This window comes from Cricetulus griseus (genome assembly GCF_003668045.3).
Source record: "Cricetulus griseus strain 17A/GY chromosome 1 unlocalized genomic scaffold, alternate assembly CriGri-PICRH-1.0 chr1_0, whole genome shotgun sequence".
Classification (NCBI taxonomy): domain Eukaryota; kingdom Metazoa; phylum Chordata; class Mammalia; order Rodentia; family Cricetidae; genus Cricetulus; species Cricetulus griseus.
Genome location: NW_023276806.1, coordinates 220,332,547 through 220,345,463, shown reverse-complemented (window position 1 = coordinate 220,345,463; position 12,917 = coordinate 220,332,547). Strand labels below are relative to the sequence as shown.

Sequence of the window (12,917 nt, the reverse complement as noted above, 5' to 3'; positions counted from 1 at the left end):
CGCCGTCATTTGTTTTAAGACTTTCCCTGTTGTCCATTAACAGCACTGAGCCTTCTCAAAGCCTTCAATTGTAAAAAGGAAAAAATCAATAAAATACATAGTGTTCCCATTTCGCATCGAACAGCCCATTTAAAATAGACCTTATTTATTGTATTGCAAAGATTGCAGCAAATAGATCAGTCCTGTGTCCATCTAAAAATTAAAATGTCCTCTTCCTGGTATTATGGGCACTGATTTATAGTGTTTCTGCAAGTGCACAACCAATACCACTCCACCTTTTAAAATGAATCCAGCCTTAAGTAGAGGAAGAACTCACCTCATTTTATTCTCTGAAATGTGCATTAGTCTCCTCCAAGGTAACTGCAAACTCTAAAATGGCCTTCTGTCTGCTGCTTTTCTCTCTCCCTCTCACGTCTATGTGAGGCACATTAAGTAACTCCTCTCTGGCCTTTGGTACATTACAGGGTGAAGCTGGTGCTGCTGGTCCCTCTGGTCCAGCTGGTCCTCGAGGTAGCCCTGTAAGTTGAAATCAGAGCTTTCTGGATACTCATATTTCATGGTTTACAGACACTCCTTAAACTGTGAATGTAACATCTTTACCTTCCACCTAGGGCGAACGTGGTGAGGTTGGTCCTGCTGGCCCTAATGGATTTGCTGGACCCGCTGTGAGTATCACAGAGACAAATTAATCTGACCACATCACAATGAGTCAGAAGGCCAGTGCTCACTGCTGTTCTTCCAACAGGGTGCTGCTGGCCAACCTGGTGCTAAAGGAGAGAAGGGAACCAAAGGGCCTAAGGGTGAAAATGGTGTCGTTGGGCCTGCTGGGCCTGTTGGAGCTGCTGGGCCATCTGTAAGTTGAATTCACTGCTGTCCAACATACTGAAACATTTTTATAATCCAACATGTGGCCATTAGGTGCCTACTATCTACTAAGCATTCCACATAAAAGACATTCTGTTAAAGAATTCCCATTCAGACACCATTTGAAAGTTTTGTCAATATCTTGTTTTTGTTCTTGGTAATCTATAGGGTGTTAATACTGAGAAAAGAACATGTACTTCATGTGCCATAGATAATTGTGTTTTGTTTCTAAATTTTCTCCAAGGATAGAGGAAATAGATGAGAATGGTCTGTCTGAAAACAAGAGTAACATTTGTAAAAGTTATTTGTTTTGTGATTTCATGCTACCTTCTTGCTTGCATTTAGGGTCCAAATGGCCCACCTGGTCCTATTGGAGGTCGTGGTGATGGAGGACCCCCTGTGAGTATTTACAATTGATTTCATCACTTTTATTTCTTCACTATATACAAGATTTAGGATCTTGATAAAATTTGAGCTATGCTAAGGGGCTGATTGAGAGTCATATTCATTCCAGTCAGAAAATTTATGAAGTTAGACGTTACTGAGATTAAAGTCAGCAACATGGCCATTAACTCAAGCTCTAAAGCAATTTAGGGTCACACATGTTGCTACTGTCTCACTCAAGGGAATAAACACAAACCTAGGCAGCTTAATTGGGAAGTAGACAAAGTGTTTCTTTCCTATCTTTTATCCTTTTGTTAATGTCTCACTTCTGACTGACCAAGTCTCCTCCCCTTCCCGGATCATCACCACAACTCTCTGGAAGCACAGAGGTCCCCCAGGAATGAACTCCTCTGACTTTTCACCCCTTTAGTCAATGCTTAATGCTTTCATCTATAAACAACACTGCTTTTTCTAGTGTCCTTTCCCTTTCACCCAGCCAAGTGGTCAAAAAACATTGATATATCATAATGAAAATATCTTCTCCCTTATTACTGTCAGATAACCCGTCAGCATTTCGAAAAGTACCACCAATTCTAATGTAAAATATGGGCATTTACAACTGGTCGAATCTGATAAATGTGTAGAGGACAGCCTTCAGGACCCTGGTTAAGTTCTCCTCTACCTGAAGCTCAATGCTACCTCTTCTGTGGTCCATCTCTAGTCCCTTGATTTTCCCAAAGAGAAAATGTCTATCTTATCCTAATTCTTGGAGTTGATTTGACTGTGGAGTTTTAATGTGCTTGGTTCTTAGGGTATGACTGGCTTCCCCGGTGCTGCTGGACGGACTGGTCCCCCTGGACCCAGTGTAAGTACCTCACAACAAACGTATCTTCATTTACACTTACCAAAAGGCCTGGCCTTTAGGAGGAAATTAGAAAAAAAACTATCAAAACAAATTATTAATATTTGCTAGTACTTTCCTGACTTGAAATTGTCTTTGATGAACAATTAAGGCAAAATCATTACAAATTATATTTTAAAAATCAATTTTAGTAGCCGCTATTCGTGTAAATACCTGTACCCTTTGGAATGCATGCTTACTTTTTTAAAAGAAAAAAACAGGAACTTTGGTCACATATATTTCTCTATCTAATTACCCTTTATAGCTAACATTCTGCCTGATTCTCAAGCTATAATTGTTCCTGAATTTAAAGGTGGTTTGGTCTCTAATTTAATTCTTATCCAGACCCTCCTGTCAGGACTCACGAGAATTTAATTAATTAGCAAGGATTAAGTATTCCAGTTAAGGTTTCAGGGAAAAAGAAATAGCAAAGATGTTGATGTCTTAGAATCTTTTACAGATTCATAACAGAAAAATCTTCACTCCTTGTAGGCATTTAATTAAACCTAGTCAAGAGCATATGCAGTTCCTCAGCTTTGAACAGAATGCCAGGTTTGGCTCTGCTTAAGAAGAAATGGGCAGAGTCTGAAGGAATCCAAAGTCCCCTTCATTTACAGCTAAGACTTAAGTCTCTTCCTGGTTCTGACTCCAAGAAACCAGGGTACCAGTGATATAGCATGCATTGCCTTCATTGCTGAAATTTCCTGCTGACTCTGACCCATCAATTTGCTTTGTTACAGGCAGGGATTGCTTCTACCTATGAGAATCTTAAATTTTCCAAAAATGGCTGGGCTATTATTTTTCTGAGTGACATTGTTTGATTCCTAATATCTAGGAGCAGTGCAGCTCCCTCTGGGTTTGTAACAACTAGAAAATAAATAACCATGTACATTTGATCATAGGGAATTACTGGCCCTCCTGGTCCCCCTGGTGCTGCTGGTAAAGAAGGTGTCCGTGGTCCTCGTGGTGACCAAGGTCCAGTTGGTAGAACTGGAGAAACAGGTGCATCTGGCCCCCCTGGATTTACTGGTGAAAAGGGTCCCTCTGGAGAACCTGGTAGTGCTGTAAGTGATTTCAGACTCCTTTCTCTCAATACTTACGTTGAGTTAGAATAAAGCCCCTTTACAAATCCTCAAGTGGAACATATCTATTAGTGAGTAATGCAGGCTCTCAAGTTGAGCTCAGTTGAGCCAGGAAATCTGTCCAGCACACAATAAGGTGTCACGGTGTTAGCGGATGCGCTGAAAGCACATAATAAGGACGACAAAGGTCGAGGGAATGCAGCTTCACTGCAACAGCCCTTTCTGCTCTCGGGGGACCTAGGAATCACGATGGAATCCTATTGCTGTGGCCATCTTTCTGTCAATTAATCAAACTTCATAAGCTGCTGAGTTAAACCTTCCTGGTTCAGAGGTACTGCTGCTCTGCAAGGTGCTCATGTCAGACCTTAGAAGTCAAGGTCAAAATTTGCTCCCCCGAATAGAGTGTATAAGAATTAGACACCCCTCTGTGAATGGCTCTGTTAATCTCAAACATATATATATATATATATATATATATATATATAATATATATATATATATATATATGTCATCGTGTAAACAGCAATCGTCAGAGAAAAGGCATCCAAGGATATATCACACCAATTACAAGTCACCGGCCTGCTCCTAAATCCAGGATCCCTCATTTTCACAATCCCTGAGCTAATGTGTATTATGAGATGGAGTCTTTGCAGTAATAGTCAATAGTTTTTGTGTTTTTTTCTCTCCTCTAGGGACCCCCTGGCAGCCCAGGTCCTCAGGGTTTCCTCGGTCCTCCCGGTATTCTGGGTCTCCCTGGCTCTAGAGGTGAACGTGGTCTGCCAGGTGTTGCTGGTGCTCTGGTGAGTGTTTGACACCATTCCGGTTCTCATTAACATAACAAGAGATTTTAAAAGCTGCCACTTCAAAGTGACAGATTGATCACTGAATAACTCCACTTAAGATTTTTATTCATGGCACTTTCTTTATACAGATCACATGTCACTTCTCTGGGAAGCTTTAATACTACCTTCCTTAGACACACACTATAAAGACACAGCTTAACATTATGCAGAATGATTTTTGTTCTTTCTACACGCTTAAGAATGATATAAGCTCTAATTGCATTTTCTTCTCTGCGATGTGAAACGCTCGCATCAGGAAGCATGAGTCTGGGGAAGTCCATGAATCATTCCACTTAACCCTATATGTGACAGCAGCTAGGAACCATCTTCTATCCAGAAACTATCAACTTCATGAATTAATTTTATTGAGGATGTTGGATGCCATCAGACCCCCACCCACCCACCCACCTTGTATACAACCACATCCAACAAATGATCCTCTAGGTGTAGACCGGGGGCAAGGATGATGCCAGGGGTGCTCCTTTTCTTATTGTGGCCCATCTACATTCCATTTGCTTTCTCTCTTAACTAGAATCCCCTGGGAGTTGCTTTGGGATGGTGAGGTTAGCATTCTCTCTTATGATGTTATTTTATCTTCTCTGCCACTCTAGGGTGAACCTGGTCCTCTGGGCATCGCAGGCCCTCCTGGGGCCCGTGGTCCGCCTGGTGCTGTGGGTAGCCCTGGAGTTAATGGTGCCCCTGGTGAAGCTGGTCGTGATGTGAGTGCAACACTTGGCTTGTAAATAAAACCAAGCAGGGTTTCACTGTGTGTTAACCTCTAGTTGAGATGAGGTTTCATTCCCTGAATTTCTAAACTAGAGAGTCTACTTCTCCACATAATGATCTTTCTTTAAGGCATCTTTGGGAATTACTTGGCTTTGGAAATGGCCTTTAGCTAGCAGAGTTTAAATTGGGACTCAAATGTTTAAAATACCTCTAAAAAATTAAATTGGGAGGTTCTGTTGCTATCTTTTTAACTGTCTGAACACTAGGAACAATGAAGACAGAGTAGCAGAGACAGTGAGGCTAATGGACCACCGACCTCGCCAGTATTAATTTGCATGGTATTGTCATAGGGTAACCCTGGCAGCGATGGTGCCCCAGGTCGTGATGGTCAACCTGGACACAAGGTCAGTATGCTTTTTCATCTTTCTCTGATTTAAGTGTGATTAAAATGCTGATAGATTAATGCTAAGTTTCACTTGTGCCTCTGCTAGGGAGAGCGTGGTTATCCTGGCAACATTGGTCCTACTGGTGCTGCAGGTGCCCCTGGTCCTCATGGTTCTGTGGGTCCTGCTGGGAAACATGGAAACCGTGGTGAACCTGTAAGTATGTAAATGTTGTTACCTCGTGGACTTCTCTCTGACTCCACACTTGGGGACTGTGGGCCATCAGGAGAAGGATCTTCAACCTAGCTAATGAGTTCTGTTTTTCTTTTCTAATTCACAGGGTCCTGCTGGCTCTGTTGGTCCCGCTGGTGCTGTTGGTCCAAGAGGTCCTAGTGTATGTACATGGTGATAATTAACATTTAAGTATGAAGAAGAATAATTCCAAGTCACATACTTAGACAATAGATGATAAATATAGGTGTGTGTGTGTGTGTGTGTGTGTGTGTGTGTGTGTGTGTGTGTGTGTGCAAGCTAGACTCAGTATTTTAGTCCATGCTGAGAAATGATCGAGATGATTTTATTGATTATAACTCTACTCTGGTTGTTTGTATTAGTTAGTCATAATACAAATACAATAACCCTTTATGGACTGCTCAGATAAAGGAGATGGCCAGAGAAGATGGCAGCCTAGTTAGACCTTTGCATGCCTCAGTTTTCCTTTGTAAATGGATTAAACACCCTTTGAAGTCTTTTAAAGGGGTAGAAACCCATCTCTTTCTCTTTCTCTTTCTTTATAGGGTCCTCAAGGCATTCGGGGTGACAAAGGAGAACCTGGTGACAAAGGGGCCAGAGGTCTTCCTGGCTTCAAGGGACACAATGGATTGCAGGGTCTTCCTGGTCTTGCTGTAAGCAAAATCTGACCATCTTGTTCTAACCTGAATACCTTCAGTTCAGCAGGCCCCTGCTCACATGCCCACTGTTACTATCCTAAAACCCCCTGCCTCCCATATCCGCTCCAATTCATTCACAACACAAAGAGGTAAGGGTTAAAGGAGAAAGGAACATATGTATATTAAAATCTCCTGGCAACTGTGTCCTTCAACCCCACTTAAAACAAATATAATTAGAGGGATGACTAATACTGCACTGTTGAAATAGCTTGTGGAAAAAAAATAATTGAACATAATAGATATAATGGGAGAAAAGAGCCCCACTTTACATTTTCAATTTTCTCAATCCAGAGTCCATTGAAACTAAAGTTTCCTATTCAATTTGAAAAAAAAAAAACCTATCTACTGACATGTATTCTGAAAGTATGATTTTTCTCTGTTCTCTATTTAAAGGGCCAACATGGTGACCAAGGTTCTCCTGGCCCTGTGGGTCCTGCTGGTCCCAGGGTAAGTGAAGAAAAGTTAAAGTTCATCTCTTGAACTAAAGAATTGCCCAGGCAATAAGCCCTAGGCTACTGTCACCTGTGTGGTTTTTCTCATTGACAAGACTTGGTATCCTTCTTCTTTAGGGTCCTGCTGGTCCTTCTGGCCCTGTTGGCAAAGATGGTCGATCTGGACATCCTGGACCAGTTGGGCCTGCTGGTGTTCGTGGTTCTCAGGGTAGCCAAGGTCCCTCTGTAAGTATGACTTGGAGAGATAGCTTAGAGCATCCCTTAGACTATACTGGGATATTTTGATAGCCCACGGGAGGGAGTAGTTCTACTTCATTTGCTCTTTAAGAAGTTTGTAAACTGTCTGTGTGTGATGGGCTTTTCCAATCCATCTCCGTGTCACTGAGATCAAGTTGTTTACATAAACTTGTTTCTATTTCCTGTATTAGAACATGTTTTCATATGAAGTACATCTTGCAAGTCCCTGTCCTGGCTGCTATCACCAGTTGAAAGTCCCCTCTTCCACTTTTACCTTTACAGGGTCCTCCTGGGCCCCCAGGTCCTCCTGGCCCTCCTGGTGTCAGTGGAGGTGGCTATGACTTCGGTTTTGAAGGAGACTTCTACAGGGCTGACCAGCCTCGATCACAGCCTTCACTCAGACCCAAGGACTATGAAGTTGATGCAACTCTGAAATCTCTCAACAACCAGATTGAGACTCTCCTCACTCCTGAGGGCTCTAGAAAGAACCCTGCCCGCACATGCCGTGACTTAAGGCTCAGCCACCCAGAGTGGAACAGCGGTGAGCTTCCCAGGATCAAATTTCATTTATGTTTAGAATGAAAGTGTATTTGAGCCCCCCTCCAAAATCCACTCTGTCAAAAATCATACCCAGATAATGAAACATCATTTTCTCCTCCCAGCTCACACCCACCCACCCCTAAGGTTTTTTTTTTATTTCCTTGCAGTACTAGGGGTTAAATAGAAGGTCTTAGACATGCTAGGCAAGTATCTAACATAGAGCTCCATCCCCAAGCCACACTGTGCCTTTTGTTTTGAGACAAGGTCTCATTATGTTGTCTAGGCTAGCCTTGCATTCACTCTAGACCCAGTAGACCTTTAAGCTGTGGGCCTCCTACCTCAGCTGGTGAAAACATCCTAATAGGATGTTTCATGAAGAAAAGGGGCGTCTTAAACAGAGTCACCCTCTTCCCATTAAATGTGGAATAGGTGATGTAACAGCATCAAAACATTTTTTCCCCATGGGAATCAGTACAAATGACAAATGATTCTTAGAATCGACGTTTTTTTAGTGAATGGTTTACTAGCGGTGTTTTCTTTTTTTGAAAAGATTACTACTGGATTGACCCTAACCAAGGATGCACTATGGATGCAATCAAAGTGTACTGTGATTTCTCTACTGGTGAAACCTGCATTCAGGCCCAACCTGTAAACATCCCAGCCAAGAACTCATACAGCAGTGCCCAGGCCAACAAGCATGTCTGGTTAGGAGAAACTATGAATGGTGGCAGCCAGGTACGAAGTCCTCCAAATTCTCCTCCTTCTACTAAATATGATTTTCTTAGGGTCATTTGCTTTTTAATTGCATGTGCTTTAGTCCTTTACCCACATGGGCTTATTAAAAGAAACTGCTCTTTTCATAAGTTCCAATTCTATCCTGGATTGCACAGTAGAAGACTGGACATATCCATCTAATTCAACGTTATTATTCAAATTTGACTTAATGGGTAATCATTGGAGAAATGGCTAATGTCATTTCATGAAAAGGTGCACCGGCCAGCAGGTAGCCCCCAGCTATGCATATGCATTTCAGAACGTGAGCAGCCTCCCTGAATTTTTAATCAAACTTTTCCCCCAATGTTATTGAACGACACCAGAATTCAGTACATCACAGAAAACAGAATGAGGTCTAACTCCATCTCACGGTCGCTAACTAATGAAGGGACAGACAGTCACAGGAATGCATAACTGAGTCGGGTGCCCTTTTCTGATGACCTTGCCCTCACAGAGTAGATCTTACGGCCCTGAAGGCAACTGAAGTTTTAACAAGTGCATTGAGTGTCCTTAAAAATCACCCTTTTCCTAAGCCCTGGCTATGATTTCATTATTTCTGCTTATAACAGACTTTCTTTATTTGAGTTTTAGTGTGAGTCTTACACTCAATTGGAATTGTCACCTTCTTCTCTGTAGTTTGAATATAACATGGAAGGAGTAACCTCAAAGGAAATGGCAACTCAACTGGCCTTCATGCGCCTGCTAGCCAACCGCGCGTCTCAAAACATCACCTACCACTGCAAGAACAGCATTGCATACCTGGATGAGAAGACTGGCCGCTTGAATAAAGCTGTGGTTCTGCAGGGATCCAACGATGTTGAACTTGTTGCCGAAGGCAATAGCAGGTTCACCTACACTGTCCTTGTAGATGGCTGCTCTGTAAGTAACGGGAAAATGTAGAGAGAGCATTTATTTAAGGAAATGGGGTGAGGGGGTCTAGCTTTGGCTATTGAGTGAGCAAATGAATGAGAGACCTAACTTAATTTCTTTTACAAATACATTTAAGTTCATCTGACAATTCTGATAAATACAAGAATTCTGATTACATACTGCCTTCCAGGCAACTCTGATATACTAAGCGGACTCCTACTCCCACACAGTCACTTGCTTTCCCTTCAACATTTGGAGTTCTTAGAGATTATCATATGCCAGAATTTAAAACTTCTTGGGGTTTAAGAGGCTTCAGTTACACCCCAGAGTATGGCCTACGTTCATTTTTTTTTTTGTAGAATGTTTCCTTTATAAAATTATGTAACCTATTTTATACAATATGCTGTAAGTTGAATAAGATTTTAAATGTGAAATTACTACATACTAGCCCAGGTCTCTCTCTCTCTCTCTCTCTCTCTCTCTCTCTCTCTCTCTCTCTCTCTCTCTCTCCACACACACACACACACACACACACACACACACCATACACACACCTTGAAAATGATATTATAGAAATGTCACTGGAATGTTTGCCCAAATGCATTTGAAACTTAACCTAAGTGAGAACCCTCCCCTGAAAGCTCCCCCTTGACACTGGAATGATATCAACAACGAACTCCTTAATCAGGAACACATATCTTCAGAAAGGTCTGGGCCTGCCAAACAGAGGCTCCCCTAAGCTGTGATCGTAGACATAAGTCAGATGCAGAGGAAATGCCACTTTATGCATTCTCTTCTTTCCCCACCTTTTTTTTAAAAAAAAACAGAAAAAGACAAATGAATGGGGCAAGACAATCATTGAATACAAAACAAACAAACCATCTCGCCTGCCATTCCTGGACATCGCGCCTTTGGACATCGGTGGCACCGACCAAGAATTCAAAGTGGAGGTTGGCCCAGTCTGTTTCAAATAAGTGAACTCAACCTAAATTAAGCAACCAAAAACCTGGAAACTTTCTCTTTGCCATTTCTTCCCTTTTTTATCTGAAAGCTGAATCCCTCCATGTCTTCTGTGCACCTACATCTTAAACTGTGGGCAAAAGAGAAGGACTGGTCAGAGCAGTGTGCAATACGATCCAATTAAGTCCCTTCCCAAGACCCCTCCCCAAAATATTTGCAATGTGGTTTTGGTTTTGGTTTTTTTGTGGTTTTTTTTTTTTTTTTAATCTGACACCTGTTGTGGAAATTGTCAACCTGTGTAAGAAACCCAAAATAAAAATTAAAAAATAAAATAAAAAAACATGAACATTCGCACCACTTGTGGCTTCTGACTGTCTTCCACAGAGGGAAGTTTAAAACCCAAACTTCCAACGGTTTAAACTACCTCAAGACACTTTGCTGTGAGTGTAGACCACCTTGATGGGAATTGACTCAGACAGACATGAACTGAGGTACTTGTTTTGTTTTGCTTGCGATACAAAGGTGCTAATTAATAGTATTTCAGATACTTGAAGAATGTCGATGGTGCTAGAAGAATTACAGAAGAAACAGTCCTCCACATTGAGGCGCACTGTGTGGGTTTCTAAATTTCAGTTCAGCAGTCCTGTATCCCATCTTAGCCCAACTAAAGGTGTGCAGGTCATTTGCCCAACATGTTCTCTTCTTTAGACTCAGCGTTTGTTCTCTGCCAGCCTCATTTTCTCTCTTTTTCATAGTTCCAAAGAAGTCTTGTTTCTTGGACAAGCAGGAAAATTAAATTGTACCTATTTTGTATATGTGAGATGTTTAAATAAATTGTGAAAATGAAATAAAGCATGTTTGGTTTTCCAAAAGAATCTAATAGTGAGTAAAATTCCTTTCTTTGATGCTCTTTGCAATGTGAACATAGAACTCTACCAGCCATTAGATCTGGGGTACCTCATGAGTAAGAAATTATACAAAAATGTAGGCAGGGCAGAGAACAAGGGAGGAGGCAGGAGACCTGAGTTCCAGTTCCTGCTCTGCTCCTTGGAGCTAATGACCTTCAGCCTGTGAACCTGTGTTTCTGCTTCCAGACTGATAACACAGGAAAGATTTTTTTTCCCTACATTGTGACGCATTTGTCCTACGTGTAATATATGGTTACCTAAGCAACATGACATTGTTGACCTCTGTTTTCTGTAAGCAAAGGTCCATAGAAACTTTTTGTTTTTTATCCATCAAGCATTTTGTAACTATGGCTGAAATTTGGTCTATGCACAATTAACATTATTAACTAAAACAGTTTCAAATACTCAGTGAAAATGCCACACACTTAAATGTGATGCATTGAGTACAATGCCTATTAAGAGGTGATGTGTGTGCTGTCAATCATCATAGACAGTTGTAGATAATAGTACCAAGAACACCTACCTGCCAAATCAAGTTCATTTTCCTCCCCTGCACCTTCCAATGACATCTTTAACATACTTAAACATAGTAATGTGTCAAGTAAAATGTTAAGATTCATTTAGAACTTATTCCCTGTTGCAGAACGTAATTGTTATTGTAATATTTGCCTCCTGTTAGAAGTCATCTCAAGATTCAATTTGTTTAAAAGCACAAGACTGAGCATGAGGAAAACTTTAACATTGACTCTAAAAAGTTAGCAGGGTCCGCTAACCAAATGGTAACATCAACTTGAGGCCTCTCCCCCTCCCTTCGCCACTAGAATCTGATCACTGAGGTGTTTGCTTAGGTACAGATGTACACTCCTCATCCACCAAGTCCAGGTCTCCTGAGGAGTCAGTGCTTGTACTTACCGTGGGAACTTGTGATTCTGTGCTGAGTAGGAAACCATTCCCTAAAGTCTCTGCATAGAGCCCTTGATGTCTCTAACATTCTGTGTCTGACAAGAGCAAGTCAATACATCCGATCACACAATATGAAAAAAAAAAAAAAACCTGTCATCAAAGTGCTAACACTCCTCTAAACTAGTAATTGAAATAGCAAGGGCTTCTGCTATGGCTTCTGCTCATGATCTGAGTAAGTAAACCAACATTTCATGAGTACCAACTGTGGCACAAATACTATGTCAGAATAGTAGAATCTGGGCATCCTCTGTCAACTGATTCCAAGCTCTTGGTCTCTGAGTAATCACTCCATCACCAATGCATCACAACATTAAAGGAGGAAGCAAATAGATAATACATCTAATAGACAATGATGAGAAAAATATTGTATTTAAGATAATAACACAATAATAGCTAAATAAAGTTTTGCTATCCTAGTAACAGTTATAAGGATCACTAAGCAAAAGAAAACCTGCTTTTAAAAGCCTGTCTTTACAGATATATTAAATGTTTTTGTAAAAATACTAAGATTGGGTTACTTTAGGAAAGTCATGGCTTTTAATTACTACATTTCCAAATTTGCTATGATATAGTCCTAGGACCTGTATCATTTACAACAAATTATCTCAAAATAAATTAGTAGCCAACAAACCATAACAATGTTGACGGAAAAGTGGTCATCTTAGGAATGAGGTTCCTGCTCTCCCACTCGGTTTCTCCTGAGGAGAGCAAGGAAAGCTTGTCTTGTCCCTGGCATGAGTCCCTCTGAGAAACACTAGGAAGGATGAACAAAGCTGAGCCTGACAGCAGTGTCCCTAAGGCCTATGCAGCTCAGTTGCTAAGATGCATCTCAATATGGATGGATGGATAGATGGATGGATGGATAGATGGATGGATGGATGGATGGATGGTATTTCAGACAAGGTGCCATGTGAGGGTAACAGGACACCATTAATAAATTAGAGGCTCTCAAATAAAACAGTGGTAATTGTTCTTTTGCAGATTTCATTTCACCTCTCTGGCTAAATGCTTCTGCTTTAGAAGCCACATACCAGAACAATCCAGTACTTACCAACTCAGCAGGTCCACCATGACTATTCCT

General features: G+C 41.2%; 1 protein-coding gene across 1 annotated transcript in view; it reads left to right on the top strand.

Annotated features, from left to right (window-relative positions):
• Window positions 1–10,156, top strand: part of Col1a2 (collagen type I alpha 2 chain) — a 34,267-nt gene extending 24,111 nt beyond the window's left edge. Inside the window, exons 35-52 of the mRNA XM_035451960.1 lie at window positions 465–518; window positions 612–665; window positions 746–853; window positions 1,210–1,263; window positions 2,060–2,113; window positions 3,052–3,213; window positions 3,924–4,031; window positions 4,685–4,792; window positions 5,150–5,203; window positions 5,291–5,398; window positions 5,523–5,576; window positions 5,980–6,087; window positions 6,526–6,579; window positions 6,702–6,809; window positions 7,104–7,362; window positions 7,912–8,096; window positions 8,772–9,014; window positions 9,833–10,156. Coding sequence (XP_035307851.1) covers window positions 465–518; window positions 612–665; window positions 746–853; window positions 1,210–1,263; window positions 2,060–2,113; window positions 3,052–3,213; window positions 3,924–4,031; window positions 4,685–4,792; window positions 5,150–5,203; window positions 5,291–5,398; window positions 5,523–5,576; window positions 5,980–6,087; window positions 6,526–6,579; window positions 6,702–6,809; window positions 7,104–7,362; window positions 7,912–8,096; window positions 8,772–9,014; window positions 9,833–9,979 — 2,022 coding nt within the window. The 3' untranslated portion in view covers window positions 9,980–10,156. The remainder of the gene's footprint in view (window positions 1–464; window positions 519–611; window positions 666–745; window positions 854–1,209; window positions 1,264–2,059; window positions 2,114–3,051; window positions 3,214–3,923; window positions 4,032–4,684; window positions 4,793–5,149; window positions 5,204–5,290; window positions 5,399–5,522; window positions 5,577–5,979; window positions 6,088–6,525; window positions 6,580–6,701; window positions 6,810–7,103; window positions 7,363–7,911; window positions 8,097–8,771; window positions 9,015–9,832) is intronic.
• The last annotated feature ends 2,761 nt before the right edge of the window (window positions 10,157–12,917 follow it).